The sequence below is a fragment of the Vulpes vulpes genome, chromosome 5 (genome assembly GCF_048418805.1).
Source record: "Vulpes vulpes isolate BD-2025 chromosome 5, VulVul3, whole genome shotgun sequence".
NCBI lineage: Eukaryota > Metazoa > Chordata > Mammalia > Carnivora > Canidae > Vulpes > Vulpes vulpes.
The window spans coordinates 57,787,151-57,802,514 of record NC_132784.1 but is presented as its reverse complement, the minus strand read 5'-3'; the positions used below and the strand labels follow the sequence as shown (position 1 = coordinate 57,802,514).

Sequence of the window (15,364 nt, the reverse complement as noted above, 5' to 3'; positions counted from 1 at the left end):
CCTGCATGGAGCCTGCTTCTCCCTCTGCCTGTGTCTCTGCCTCTCTGTGTGTGTGTCTCATGAATAAATAAATAAAATCTTAAAAATAAATAAAGCTCACAGGGATCCCTGGGTGGCGCAGCGGTTTGGCGCCTGCCTTTGGCCCAGGGCGCGATCCTGGAGACCCGGGATCGAATCCCACATCAGGCTCCCGGTGCATGGAGCCTGCTTCTCCTTCCGCCTGTGTCTCTGCCTCTCTCTCTCTCTCTGTGACTATCATAAATAAATAAAAATTTAAAAAAAAAAAAAAAAAAAAAAAAAAAATAAAAATAAATAAAGCTCACAAAGCAAGAAAAGCCCGTATCAAAGCTGTTTTTCTAACAACTAATTAGCTTTCAATAGTCAATGTGAAGGAAAAAGACCTTGTAACATAAACTTTTGTCCTTGGAAATACAAGACTGTATTTACATTGTTTATATTTAATCTATTTTTTAGCTGCATTCTAACGTATAACATACATTTCCCAAAACAGAAATACTAGAAAAGCCTAGTTTTGATATAAAACCTTACAGTTCTGAACTCTGAAATTAAAGAGATCTGTTAAAAGCCAAAAATACACTTAAAAACAGCTTTATCAAGTACATCTGACTGCAATAAGAACACTTATGGAGATGAGGTGGAGGTGGTAATAACAGGGCGCCAGGTCTCTTTCAGAGGTGAAGAAAACCCTCCAACACTGACTGTGGTGATGGCTGCACTTTCCTGTGAATACGGCAAAACATTGAATTTTACACTCTAAATGGGAGACCTGTATGGTATGTGAACTATATCCAAAGAGTTGTTAGTGAATGAAAAAATAAATAAGAGTAACTTTAAAATAAAATGAGGAAAGACAAAAACAGAACAAAGGTAAATGACTCCTTCCTGCCAGTTCCAGAGCAACACTGACTGGATGCCCCACCCCCACCAACAAAGCTATAATCCTGGAGAGGACACAGGGAGAGGTGAAGAGGAGGAGGCAGACTAGGAAGGACCTTGGACTCCAGAGGTCACACAACAGTGAATTCCCAACGTGCTCCTTCTGCCTCATTTACCCCAAATTATGTACTAGAGAGTCAGCAGCCAGAAAAAAGCCAAGGGCACAAACCAAAGAGAGCCCCAAGAACAGTCTGTCCCTCCTGCCCATCCCCACCACTGTCACAGGAACCCAGAGGTAAAGGGTCTCAAGGCCATACAGCAGGCAGCCACGGGCTGCAATAAACAGGCATTCCTCCATCTCCAGACAAGGGGACATGAGCAGAGCTCCAGGGGCACCACAGACCCCATCTCTGCCCTGTGGTAATGGGGCACCCTCTTCTCCCAGGGGTCAAAAGGAACCTGGCTTTCACCCCATCTGGCAGTAACAAGGCAGCGTCACTTCATCCCAATTCCCTGGTCCCCAGTCCCAGTGGTGTCAGAGGAGGCCTGATAAAACAGAAGATTTGAACTAAGTCTAGAGCTCACAGCATAATACTCAAAATGTCCAGGATACAATCAAAAAGTACTCATTATACCACAAGCCAAGAAATATCTCCTTCTGAAGGAAAGATAATCAACAGATGCCAACATCAAAGAGATGCATATGTTGAAATGTGATAAAGATTCTAAAACATTCATCATAAAAATGTATCAATGGGCAATTACAAACATACTTGAAGAAAATGAAAACAAAAAACCAGCTATTTCAGCAAAGAAGGCTAATACAAAGAAGAATCAAATGGAAATTCTACAACTGAAAAATACATTAGCAGAGATTTGGAAACTTAATAGATAGGATTCAGAGGCAGAAAAAACAAAGGAAAAGTCAATGAACTTGAAGAGTGAACATAAGAAACCATCCAATCTGGACAGAAAATGGACTTAAAACAAATGAGCAGAAACTCAGGACCGTAAGAGACACACGAAAAGATCTCAGAAGGTGTCTCCTGGGACAGTATTAGAAGAGATGAAAGTGGATAGGGCTTGAAAATTATTTAGACAAATAATGGCTGAAAACTTCTAACTAGATGAAAGATATAAACTTGCAGATTCAATATGCTATGTGAACCCTAAACAGTATAAACCCAAAGAAAATCTATGCCAAGACCCATAATAAACTACTGAGAACTAAAGACAAGAGAAAAGCTTGGAAGTAATGAAAAATGACATCATAGCCAAAGGAAAAAATAAAACATTCAAAGAACATCAGATTTCTCATCAGAAATCATGGAGGCCAGAAAGAAGGAATATAACATTTTCCAAGTGCTAAAATAGAAAAAGAACTGTCAACCTCAAATTGTATATCTGGTGAAATTACCCTTCAGGAATGAAGGAAAAATAAGACCTCCTAAGATGAAAGAAAACTAAGAAAATTTATTTTCAGCAGACCTACACTAAAAGAATAGCAAGGAATTCTTAGAACAGAAATAATACAGTAAGAAATTCAGGAACTTCTGGAAATAAGAGAACAACAGAAACAGGGAAAAAAACATGGATCAATACAACAGGCATTTCTTCTCCTTTTCAGTTTTCTAGGTTATGTTTGAAAGAGACCAAAATTATAACACTGTCTGATCTATAGCTCTAGTCAGATATAAGAGAAATATTTACATACTTTTACATATGCAAATTTACACATAACTTTACAAGAGAAATACTTCATCAGTAGGGATCAGTACAGGGATGTAAAGAGGTAAGGACTCCTCACTTTATTAACACTTATAAAATATCAACACCAGAATACTGGGATGAGTCACATACATATAATGTAACACCTGGAACTGCCACTAAATAAGAGATACAAAGAGATACAGTGGGAAAACACCACTGTTAAATCAAAATGGAATTCTAAAAAATGTTCAAGTAACCCAGAGAAAAACAGGAAAAAGAAAACAAAGAAACAAAAAACATGGCAATCAAAACAAAAATGGCAGATATAAGCTCTAACTTGTCAATCATTATACCAAACTTAAATGTTCTAAACATATAATCATAAGACAGAGATTGGCAGAGTTGATAAAAAACATAAGCCAACTATAAGCTGACTATAAGAAACTCACCTCAAATATAAGTAGGCTGAAAGTAAAAGGATGGAAAATTATATGCCAGGCAAACATTAATCAAAAGAAAGCCTGAGTGGCTATATAAGTGTCAGAAAAAGCCAAGCCCAGAGCAAAAATATTAATAGAGACAGACGGAAATTATTTAATAATAAAAGTGTCAGCCTATCAAAACAGAATAATCCCAAACATGTCTGCACCAAATGACAGACTGGCAAAACATGTGAAGTAAAAACTGATAAAACTAAAAGGAAAAATAGACAAATGCACAATTGAAGTTAGAGACTTCTAACAACCAAACCACTCTCAACAACCAAGAGAACAACCACACCATAAACTAGCAAGAATAACTAAAAGGGGGCAGCCCTGGTGGTGCAGCAGTTTGGTGCCACCTGCGGCCCAGGGTATGATCCTAGAGACCCGGGATCTGGATCCGGTCCCATGTCGGGCTCTCTGCATGGAGCCTGCTTCTCCCTCTGCCTGTGTCTCTGCCTCTCTCGCTGTATGTCTTTCATAAATAAATAAATAAATAACCTTAAAAAAAAAACAGGATCTAGTCAACGTTCCAGAATATTTCATCCAAAGAAAACACAATACACTTTCTTTTGGGCCCTAGAATTCTTACCAATAAAGACCATATTCTTGGTCACAAAACTAATCACCAAAATGAAAATAAATGAAATAACATGAAGCATGCTCTTTAACCATAAAGAAATCATACTAGAAGTTGGTAACAGAAAAGTAGCAGTAAATTTTCTATACATGCTCCTAAATAATCCATGGAACAAAAAGCAAGTCTCAAAGTAAAACAAAATGCAAAAATTTGTGGGACACAGATAAATCAGTGCCAAAAGGGAAATTTACACCACAAACCACGCTTTTTAACCATGCTGATGTTAAAAAGAGGAAAAGTCTCCAATCAATCAATAGTCTGAACTCCTACCCTAAGAAACAAGAATTGAAAGACAAAAATAAATCTAAAGCAAACAAAAAGGAGGAAAAAATAAAGCACAGAAATTAATAAAATTGAAAACAGAAAACTATAGGAAAAAAATGTAAAATAAAGTGACTTTAAAATACCAAACTGATCAACAAAGAGTGAAGGCACAAACCACCAGTATCTAAATGAAACTTCAAAAAGATAGTAAGAGAATACTACAAACAACTCTACACACATAAATAGGGCAACTTTCCTGAAAAGGATCAATTCCTCAAGAGCACAATCATAATTCATACAATATGAAATAGCTCATTTGAAGAGCCTAGTTAACTATGAAAGAAACTGAGTTTGTAAATTGAAACAGCAAAAAAAGAAATCTCTAGGTCCAGATGGTTTCACTGGAAAATTCTACCAAACACTTAAAGAAGTTAACACCGACTCTATTCACTGTCTTCCAGAAAGCAGGAGACAAGGGAACTCTTCCCATGTCATCTCATGAAGCCAGGTATCGTGGTAAAAGCTGACAGTCACTGTCATTCTTTTCATGGAAAATAAGTATTTACAGTCAAGTGCAATCTGTGCTGAGGGGAACAGGGATCTTTAGGAGCCAAACAGCATCTAATTCTGTCCTAGCTGGCATTGAGATCATGGAAAGCTTCAAAAGAAAAGTAATTTTAGGCACACCTGGATGGCTCAGTAGGTTAAGCATCTGCCTTCAGCTCAGGTCATGATCCCAGGTCCTAGAATTGAGCACCATGTCAGGCTCTGCATTTCCCTCTGCCTCTGCTGTTCCCCCTGCTTGTTCTCTCTCTTTCTCTCTCTCCCGCTAATAAATAAACATCATTAAAAAGAAAGAAAAGAAAAAAAGTAATTTTAGGTGTTGACAGAGTCAGGAATATAACCACTGAAATATGGACATTTTAACTACCAGAAGAAACAGCTAGAAGAATCCAAAATAAATGCCTCTGGGGTCCGAGGCTGGGGTAAGAAGGAAGGAATAAGCAGAGTATAGAGCCACAGTATCTTCTTGTAAGCCTTTTACCATATGTTACTATGATAAAATACGATCAAATTTCACAAAATAATGTTAAAGCACATTCCAGGCAAGAACAATCTCTCCCTGCTCCTCTTACCTAAGTCCAACTATAAACTTTGGAAATAAAGGAAGAGCCAAGCAAAGGAGAGCTCTGGAAGGTGGTAAGAAGGCAGCAGGTAAGAGGCAGAGGGTTGGGCTGGCCAACAGGCACGTGCAGAGCAGGTACAACCAGGACCTATGACTGAAGAAACGACACAGTGGCAGGACATCCTACATGCCCTCACCCTACAGAAGGAAGGAGAGACAGGCCTGGCATTCCCAACCTAGCAAGAAAGGGCAGCCCAGAAAGATCATTCCTCCCCTGGAAGGAGCGAGAGTCCACCACTACTAGCAAGAGAGATCAACAAATGCCGTGGGTATCCTTCCCCACAGACCTAAAGTCTCCCCTGTCCCATCAGGGCACACTGGTGCATCTGAGCGACACCAGTTTGAGGAACCCTGCCACAACAAGAGGTTAGAGCCTCAGAAAGCCCCCTATGTCCCCATGGGCCTGAGATGCCCCTCTCTCACGAGGAGGGCAGCCAGGCAGCACCAACAAGTACAATCCTACTTCAGAAGCAGCCAGTCCAGGAATACACTTCTATTTAGGGCCTGAACTCCCCTCCTCTGCCACCAGACACCAGAGCAGAAGGGGCACCAGCAAGAGGGACTCGGCCACAGTGGTGCTGAGACTCCTCCCCTAGCCAGACACACACAACAGCCAGCAGGCATGTGCGGAGCAGGTACAACCACAACACTGCCCATCAACAGGCCTTTTCATCACATAGACTAACCACTCCTTCTCATACCAAGAGGCACTGGGCCTGGGGAAGTCCCCCCCTTCCTCTCAGCAGTATAAGCGAATACAAGTACGTCCCAGCATACACATAAACCAAGCACACCAAAACTCTGAGCACAAAGTTAAACTGTCACTGGAATCACAGCCCACACATGTAGGCCAGGATCTATAGGCTAAATCTAAACAGGGTGATCACCTGCTAAAGTAAAAGATATAAACAGAACCCACATTCTCCAACCAGAATAGACAAAATGTCCAGGATAAAACAAAAAAATCACCAGTCATACCAAGAACCAGAAGAGTAACAGTGTGAGTTAGAAAAGAAGATCAAAAGACACCAAAACTTGGGACACCTGGGTGGCCCAGTGGCTGAACGTCTGCCTTTGGCTCAGAACGTAACCCCGGGGTCCTGGGATCGAGTCCCACATCAGGTTCCCCGCAGAGAGCCTGCTTCTCCCTCTGCCTCTCTCTCTGTGTCTCTCATGAATAAATAAATAAAATCTTAAAACACACACACACAACTTAGAATTAACTCAGATCTGGGAATTATGTGACAATCACTTTAAGCAGCAAACATAAAAATGCTTCAACAACCAATTACAAACTCTCTTAAAACAGAAAAAGTATAAAACTGACAAATATACTAGTGAAAATAAAACACTACTGCGTGGGATCAACAGAAGAGTGAAGATGACAAAGGGCAGAATTAGGGAATTTGAGAAAAAATCAATACAATTCACACAATCTTCATACAAACAAAAGAAACTAGGGGGTAAAAGCCTAAGAGAGTCAAGTAACACTAGCAAAAGATCCAACATTTCTATCATCCCAGTACCAGCAGGAGAAATAGAAGACGGTGAAGACCAGAGTACTTGAAGAAACTCCCTCACTTTGTTGAAACAAAACCCAACAGATGAGAAAAGCTTACTAAATACCAACTAAGATAAACTGAAAGAAATCCACACCAAGATACATCACCATCAAACCTGCAAAAATGAGAGACAAAGACTTGAAAGCAGTCAGAGAAAATGGCACATTACCCACAGGGGCACAGCAACTCCAGCAGCAGTGAGCTTCTCATCAGAAATCATGAAGGCTAGATGGACGTGTAACAAGTTTTCAAGGCTAACAAGAGAACTGTCAACCAGGAATTCTAGAGCCAATAAATCCATCATCCTTCAGGAAGAAAGAAATAAAAACATTCTAAGAAGAAATTTCAAGACTGGTTACAGGAAGCACTTCAAATAGAAAGGAATGGAGAAAAACAAGAATCCTGGAGTACTAGGAAGGAAGAATACCAGAAAGAGTAAATCAAAACCATGGGTACATACAATGGACTAATCTATAATCATGAGCTTTATAAACCACATTTGATGATTCAAACAAAAAGTGTAATACCATCTGATATTCAAGACACGCTATTCAAAGCGTAGGGGGAGAAGACGGGTAAAGGCCCAAAATGCAAATAATGTTTACACACTCTAGGGCACAGCCTAAAATCCCAATCCCAACACCCCCTGGTAATAAATCACATAGGTATACTAGAGCACATACTACAACTATACAACCATCCGCACTCAAAAATACTGTAGCAATATCCAAAAAGGAAAGTTGAAATTATCTAAAGGAATGCAAGTGAAACAGAAGAGGAATGAGAATCAGAAAAAAACAGGAAATAAACAAATAATAAAATAGCACCTACACTCTAACGTTGCAATAATTAACTTAAACATAAAGAGTCGAAATGCACCAGTGCAGAGACTGACAGAGTGCATAATGGAAAACCAGGATCCAACAAAGAAACTCATTGCAAATTCAGCTTAGATGGGTTCAAAGAGAACATCAAGTAAACGTTAATCCACAATAAAGCAGATTTCAGAGCAAAGAAAATGACCAGAGACAAAGAAGAACGTTCTGTAATATGAGACAATCCACCAGAAGACATAAGGATGCATAATGTGTCCGTACCAAATGACAGAACCTCAAAATACCTGGAGCAAAAACTGAGATGCAAAACGTGAAATAAGTAGCGTATTTCCAAATAACGATCTAAAATCAAGCACTCAGAGAATCACTAACACAATTACTAAATAGGTAACACCAGGGAGAGAAAGAGAAACGGTACTTGTGGCCGAACGCTAGACACAGGCACCTTGCTAGGTTCTCCTGTAACCCTTCACCATCCTGCAGGAAAAAAACACTATCCCCCCATCTTACGTCCAGGAAACGGGGTTTCAGTTTAGTAAGCAAATGAGTCGAGATTCAATCGAGCTCTAAGACATGACAATACAGACTTTCGGGCTCTGTGTTTCAGTTTCTCAAAAGGCCCAGAACAACATTACTCTAAAACTCAAATCCTGAAGCAACTGGCTATCGAAAAACGTAGTTTTTTTTCCTCTTCTGCAGTAAAAGTCAACTGCTTCCTGACTTGGGCTCCGGCGGCGATCTCAGGACGAGATCAGGCGGCCAGGCGGGGCCCCAACGGGGCCCCTGAAGATTCTCCCCCCGCCCCGGCATCTGCCCCTCCCAGTCCCCCATCTCATTCAAGTAAGTCAACCTTTTTAAAAAGTTAATTGCTTCTACGATTCACCTGGAATAAAGTTTCGATCAACCGTAGAAGGCAGTATTCCCCCTCTTTATAACTTTTTCTAGGAACTACCGTCTATAAAATGCAGCATTCTTGTTGGGCGAGGAGGGCGTGGAACGTGAGCTGAACCCAAGGAGAGGACGAGACCTCCACCGCGGGTTTCAGGCGGACGACTGAGCCCTGGCACCCCCCGACAACTCAACCTTCTACAGTTCCGTTTCCCTTGCTAAAAGCAAAAACTTTGGTCGACAAAAAATACTGTGAGCACACGACGAAGTGACAGTGCGTGGCGGGCACGCTCACGGTTCCCGTGCCCTCCGCGGGTCACAGCCGTGTCCGCCCAGGCCGTGGGCAGTGGCGCACCTCCCGCGCCCGTCCCACGGCGCCCCGGACCCGACACAGCTGCGGGCGGCCCCGCCGGGCCCGGACACGCCGTCGCGGAGCCGGTCCCGCGGCGGGGACGCTCCCGGAGCCCAGGCGCGCCGGGGTCGGAAGCGTCTGCGCGCGGACACATCCGCTGGCCGGGGACCCAGGGGTCCGGCGATCCGGGCACGGCCCCCGCCCCGGCAGGGCCCCCACCCGCACACGGCGCGGGGGGACGGGCGCCGCGGGCGGAGGGAGGTCGGCCCCGTCGTTACCTCCTGGGCCGCTCGGCCCCCGGCCCGAGCCCCGCCGCGCTGTAGTAGGCCGCACGTTTGCGGTTGGCCGCGGCCGCCGCGCTGCGAACCGGGTAGAGAGGGATCTGGTCCGCCATGTTCCGGCCGCAACCTTTCCGGCCCTCCCCGCCCCACCTCAACTCGCTGCCTTTCCCCGCCCGCTCAGCTCGGCGCCAGCCCGGCCGAGGCGCCGCCCCCCGAGCGTCGGGGCCCGAGCGCGTCACTGCGCGTCGGGGCCTGATGACGACAGCGTGCGGCCAAAGGAGGGCGCGGAAAGCGCCGGCGTTAGGAGACTTCGAAGCGCCTCCGGGCCCAATGACGTCACCGCGCGGCGCCGGCGCGAGCGGAGGCGGTGTCGCTCCGAGGCTCCCCCCGCCCCCCCGTGCGTCCGGGCCGGAAGGCGTCACCGCGTGGCCTGCGCGCGCGCGAAGGCGGGGTCTCCCGGCAGCCCCGCCCCCGGCGCTGGGCGAGTGCGTCTGCGTGTGCGGCGCGCGCGGCCGGTGTTTCGGGCCTGCGGGGCGGGTGTGCGTGCCGAGGCCGCGGGGGCTTCCCGGCGTTGGGTGCGTCTGGCTTTGGCCCCCACCTACGGAGGAAAGTTCCCCTCCCTGGCCCCGAATTCCGGGGAGCTCCCAGTCCTTGAGCCGTTCCAGGTCGGCATATTCACCCGTAGCTTGGGGCTGTGCCCGGGACTCTTCCCGCCTCACCCGAGGTCCCGCACGGGTGTGGCCCCGAGGCTTTCCTGACACAGCAGGTGCCTGGGCACCCTGGGGTCGGGGGCCGGGGGCCGGGGGCCGGGGGGAGCCGAGGCCCTCCCCCAGCGGGGTGTGGCCGCCTGCCCAACCCCTGCCTCTCCCTGCGTCCCACCGTGCACTCCTCTCGGAGGTCCCCGAACTGCTGCGCACCCCGACAGGCAGCCCCAGACTTTCCCTGCTCCCTGGCTGCGGCAGCCTTTATTGGTTTAGTCTTGGAGGGAGTTTTGTCTTAGATAGTTCGAGGTATTTATTTCAGTGAATTCATTTTTTTATTTTGAAGATTTCTCGTCAGTCTTTGTCCTATCCTATTCTTATTTCATTTCTACCTGTTTTGTTTCTTGCTTGAAGTTAAGGAGAAGAAAACGTCCTGATTTTTGATTTGTGGATTGTTTTCCTTAGCACCGGATCTCTTCAGATGTCTTGGAATCTAGGTTTGTGGGCACATTCTCAGTGCTCAGGAGATGCCGCCCCGGTGCCCAACCTCCTCACTCGTCCGCAGCGGCTCCCACCGGCTCCCACCTTCGCCCGGACCCGGGCCCCACACGGCCCGTCCGCACTCCCAGTAGCAGGGACACCACGTCAGATCCGGGGTCTGCAGGCGGTGGATTCACTCTTGGGCTTGGGCTTGGGTCGACGCATTCACGCTCTGAGTCTTCCACCCTGTTAACCCCTAAGCAGCCGTCGGCAACAGGGCTTCTCTGGCGGTTCAGGTCAGCGTCCTACATGGAGCGGAGCCCCAGGGGGAGCCCGTCACCGGCCCCCACGGCCAGGGCGGCGCAGAGGCCACAGCCAACTGGAGCCACACCCATCTCTGTTTCTAGTCCAGTAACTTTGGTGTTTTCAAGCGCTGCTGTGTCTTTTTGTTTCCTGCTTCCCTAATTTACACATCCGTTGTATAACTATGTCATCCGTTGTATGACTATGTGTTTGGAGCAATACGTTCAACATAAACTTCTAGATTCTAGACTTATCTTAACTAAATATTTTCATGTATTACTTTCCCAACTTAAAAACTTGTTTGTGGGACACATGCGGGGGTTCAGTTGGTGAAGCGTCTGCCTTCGGCTCAGGTCATGATCTTAGGGTCCTGGGATGGAGCCCCACATCAGGCTTCGTGGTCACCCAGGAGTCTGCTTCTCACTCTGCCTGCTAATCCCCCTGCTTGTGTGTGCTCTCTCTCTCTCTCTCTCTCTCTCTCTCTCACACACACACACACACACACACACACACACAAAAACTTATTTGTTAAAAAGATAATATTCTTAAGTAGTTGCTCCAACTTTCTGGTGCCATTTTGCTACTTCACTGCATCTTATGTGGCTTGAATACACAGGCTACTCTATGGACATCACTGTCAGAGTGACCTTTGCTTGCAAAATGAACATGGGCTCATTCTCTCCCTTAGACTCCCTGCAGCAGCTGATGCTATGACCCAGCTCCTCACCTCTTTCAGCTGCTGACATTGTTATACCAAGTGCTCAACCGCACCCCACAGCGGACACGGTTACCGCCAGGTAGACAACTACACCTTACAATGGACGGGGTTACCTCTGGCTAGATAACTAGAACCCATAGTGGGTGGGGTGATAACGAGACAAATCCTCTGCCTCTCCTCCTTCATGAACTCGCTCTTTGCTGGATATTTCTCTTTCACAGCCTACCCGCTTTAAGTAAAATCCCCTCGAATCTGTTTTCCAAATCCTGACCTCACTTGGCTCCTTTTCCCATTGCTGATTTAGTTTAGGTTAGCCAAGATTCTTCATTCCCATTTTGTGCCCAGGTGAGCCATAGGTACGTTGGGATACAGCTTAGACCGAGTGTCTTACTTGCAGCAGGTGGCTCCTGGGCCAGGAGGCGCATCTGCAAACTGCTGCTGTAACTCGGGACACAGTGGCATCTGTGTGTGACCTGAGCAGGAGCTAGCTGGCCTGCGGCAGCACTCCACTAAAGAGCGCTTAGCTGAGGAACTGCTTACAGATGTGTGGGTGGGAATAAAAACCCCAGAAGTTTGGTGACCTTCCTGTGATGGCTGGAGTGGAAACCATTATCCCCTGCAGGCTCCAAGAGATAGGAAGAGGAACTGGAACCAGGCGGAGCCCAGGAGCCAGACCCCGCCAGAGGGGCTGAGGGTGTAGAGCAGGGGTCAGCACACTGCTCACAGGTGAAATCTACCTCCCACCGTTTGGTAAAGATGGTTTGTTTAGACATGACCACTGCTATTTTATCAGCGTATTATCTAGGGCTACTTTCAAGCTGCAAGGATGGAATTACAGAGGCCCTTGTCTCGCCAATACCTGGGGGCGTGGGGGGGCGGGGAGCAGGTGCACAGTGTTTCTATGGGGACATCACTCCCTAGCGCCACCGCGGAAGGAATCCTGAGAGAAGGCATAATGACAGGTGACCGGAGGGGAATGGAGTGACAGAGGATACTTGATTCACTTTCAGGAAGGCATGGAATGAGTTTTTAAAGCAGGAACGGATGGAAGAAGGAACAAACAAGTAAGGTAGAGTTACACCTGAAGGTCAGTTTACCTACATAGGTGTAAGCATCCTGGCTGCAGCGGTAGAAAGTCACGTCAGTAGGACCGGAAACTGTATCCGAGGATATGGCCGAGGTCTAAGAGGCCTCATCCGGAGAAGCGGGAAGTGAGAGGATAGAAGTTACAGACCATGCAATCACCGGCCGTAGTCACAGCCCTCGGAGGGGGTCTGTGAGTGTCCCTACCTCGCACAGACGGGTCACAGTGGTCTGCTAGCACCACCAAAACTAGAACCCAGGCCCCAAAGGCCATGTTGTTTGCCTCTTGACCAGAGTGGCCCGCTGAGCTTTAGAAAGAGAATGCTGGCAGCCAGAACTTGGACATGTGGGAAAGGAGGCTGGCATGACGTTTCTTGTCCTTGAGGCTCACCGGCCACCTGAAGACTGGGACCATGTACTTTGTTCGGCTGACTGTATTCTATTTATTAGATGTCAGTTAGTGAAATTACACATTTGTTTGAATATTTTTGCCAGTAGAGAAGCAGATAATTTCTGTTCAGGTAGAAAATATAACAACAAAGCATATAGCTTATTGTCCTTTAGATATTAACCACTTTTATGTCTAACTCAGCAGCCTTATCCAGACATCAATGAATTCCAGGTCCTGAAAAACTCTCTGAGGCTGTCTTAAGGTCTTACTTGGATCTTCTGCATGATTCCTAAGTTGATGAAAGTTGATGAAATTTTGGCATGTGCTCAGTATGTATCTACACGAGAGCTACTTTATCGCTTCAAAAATTATTCTCTTCCTGGTCTCCATCATGGGCCAGGATGGAGGTGAAAGGGAGAACCCCCTATGGAAACATCGCCTCCGCAAGCTCTGCCTCCACGTCCATGTGGGGGACCCCGTGGACAGACTGGTTCCGACTGGAGGCCAGAATCCTGTGTGCTAGGTAGGCCGTCAGGAGAAATGAAAAGGTTGCTGTCCACGGCACAGTCTATGGGGCCAAGGAAGAAGAAATCTCAGAGGAAGATCTAAAGTGTGAGTTAAGAAAAAAATAATGTCTCCAATACTGGAAACTTTGGCTTTGGGATCCAGGAGCTGATCTATCTGGGATCCCACGTGACCCGAGCATTGGTATATGCAGTGCTGGGTGGGCCAGGTTTCAGCATCGCAGATGGGAAGCACAAGACCGGCTGCAAACACAGAATCAGCAAAGAGGAGGCCGCGTGTGGGTCCAGCAGGTGTGTGATGGGATCATCCTCCCTGGAAAATAAATTCCCATGTCTATCCAAACAGCTAATAAAAACTTTCTGGTAAAATGTTTCTCTAAAAAAGTGTACTTCGGCGAAAAGGAAGATTTTCAAATGTCAAAGAGCAGCTTCGTTATGTATTATTTAAATGGATGACCATGGTACCATATCATGGAATTTAAATGTCATTCAATACATTTTACAAAGTGATGTCACAAGGCACCTGGCGGGGGGGGCGGGGATCAATCTGTTGAACATCTGACTCTTGATTTCAGCTCAGGTCATGGTCTCAGGGTCGTGGGATCGAGCCCTGCATCAGGCTCCCTGCTCAGCACAGAGCCTGCTTGAGATTCTCTTTCTCCCTCTGCCCCTCCCCCTGCCCACGCTCTCTAAATCAATCAATCAATCAATCAATCAATCTTATTAGAGAACTGATGTCACAGTTCCATTTTCAAATACAAATATAACATGCCAAAATCTATCATTGGTATTTACAGTTAAACTGAAAACGTTTAGCTGCTATAAGAACTTAGTGAGGGGATATATACTTTCCAAAGTTCTGTTAGGGAGTCAATGAGTGCAAAAGTTTGAAGACTGCTATTGCAATGCACAATCTTTTTATAAAAACTACCATAAAAGATGAGTCTTGTGAAGAGCTGTCTTCAAACTCATTGTCAAAGGCCAATTTTAGCTCATGATTTCCTACTGATGCATTCTTTGCTTTATTGGCTGGGGCCCGTCTCCTGCATACGTGGATACCAATGTATCTGGAAGAGTCCTGGTTTTCTTTAAACCAAGCATCCTGTTATGGTTTTGTAATGAACCATAGACATTTCAACTATTCCATCAAAAATGGGAGAAATGTAATTAAGAGCTTCTCATGGAGAGTTTCAAAGGATTGCCTAAAGAATAAATAAACAGGGCTCAGAGTGGACTCCTTGGAGTCCCGTTATGGTTGCTTGGGGTTTGGGATTGATATGGCTGTTCTGTATCAGCAGCTGTGCGATGAAGAAGGTCTGTCCGCCTTTCATTTTACCTGGGAACTGCTTCCCAGACACAATGGCATAGTCACAATGATGACAAAAATGGGAAGTCTCTTAACAGCTCTAGAAGAATCACCTTCTTGTATTGAAATCTCATCTTTGTCTCTACCATGCCAGCCCCGAGGGCTAATCACTCAATTCTTTTTTTATTATTATTATTTTTTATTTATGATAGTCACACACACACAGAGAGAGAGAGAGAGGCAGGCTCCATGCACCGGGAGCCCGACGTGGGACTCGATCCCGGGTCTCCAGGATCGCGCCCTGGGCCAAAGGCAGGCGCCAAACCGCTGCGCCACCCAGGGATCCCCTAATCACTCAATTCTAAACAAAAAGTTATTCATGCTGAGTATGTTTATTGCAAACTGCAGAAGCCCACAGATATTGTATAGGGTGTTTGTTTTTATAAATTCATTTTTTTAAAGATTTTTTTTTTTTTAGTCATTTCAGAGAGAGAGCATGAGCAAGGGGAGAAGCAGAGGGAGAAGCAGGCTCCCCACAGAGGAGGGAGCCCAACGGGGGACTTGATCCCAGGACCCCAGGATCATGGCCCAAGCTGAAGGCAGACACTTAACTGTCAGAGCCACCCAGGTGCCCCTAAATTTACCTTGAATTAAATGTTTTTATTATTACTGTATAGTAATATGTAATAGTATGTTACATTAGTGTCAGGTGTGCAATATAGTGATTCCACACCATCCAACATTCATCTTTTCTGGTGAA

The 15,364-nt window shown here is 46.0% G+C and overlaps 1 protein-coding gene and 1 pseudogene across 4 annotated transcripts in view; one reads left to right on the top strand and one right to left on the bottom strand.

Moving 5' to 3' along the window:
• ATP9B (ATPase phospholipid transporting 9B (putative)) overlaps nucleotides 1–9,435 on the bottom strand; it is a 240,280-nt gene extending 230,845 nt beyond the window's left edge. Inside the window, exon 1 of one of the 4 annotated variants that reach the window (XM_025997772.2) lies at nucleotides 9,096–9,435. In XM_025997772.2, the coding sequence (XP_025853557.1) occupies nucleotides 9,096–9,211 (116 nt within the window). In that variant the 5' untranslated portion in view covers nucleotides 9,212–9,435. The remainder of the gene's footprint in view (nucleotides 1–9,095) is intronic. The other 3 variants (XM_025997773.2, XM_025997774.2, XM_072758143.1) reach the window with 3 other exon arrangements.
• Nucleotides 9,436–9,576: 141 nt separating this feature from the next.
• Nucleotides 9,577–13,622, top strand: LOC112919258 (large ribosomal subunit protein uL5-like; annotated as a pseudogene).
• The last annotated feature ends 1,742 nt before the right edge of the window (nucleotides 13,623–15,364 follow it).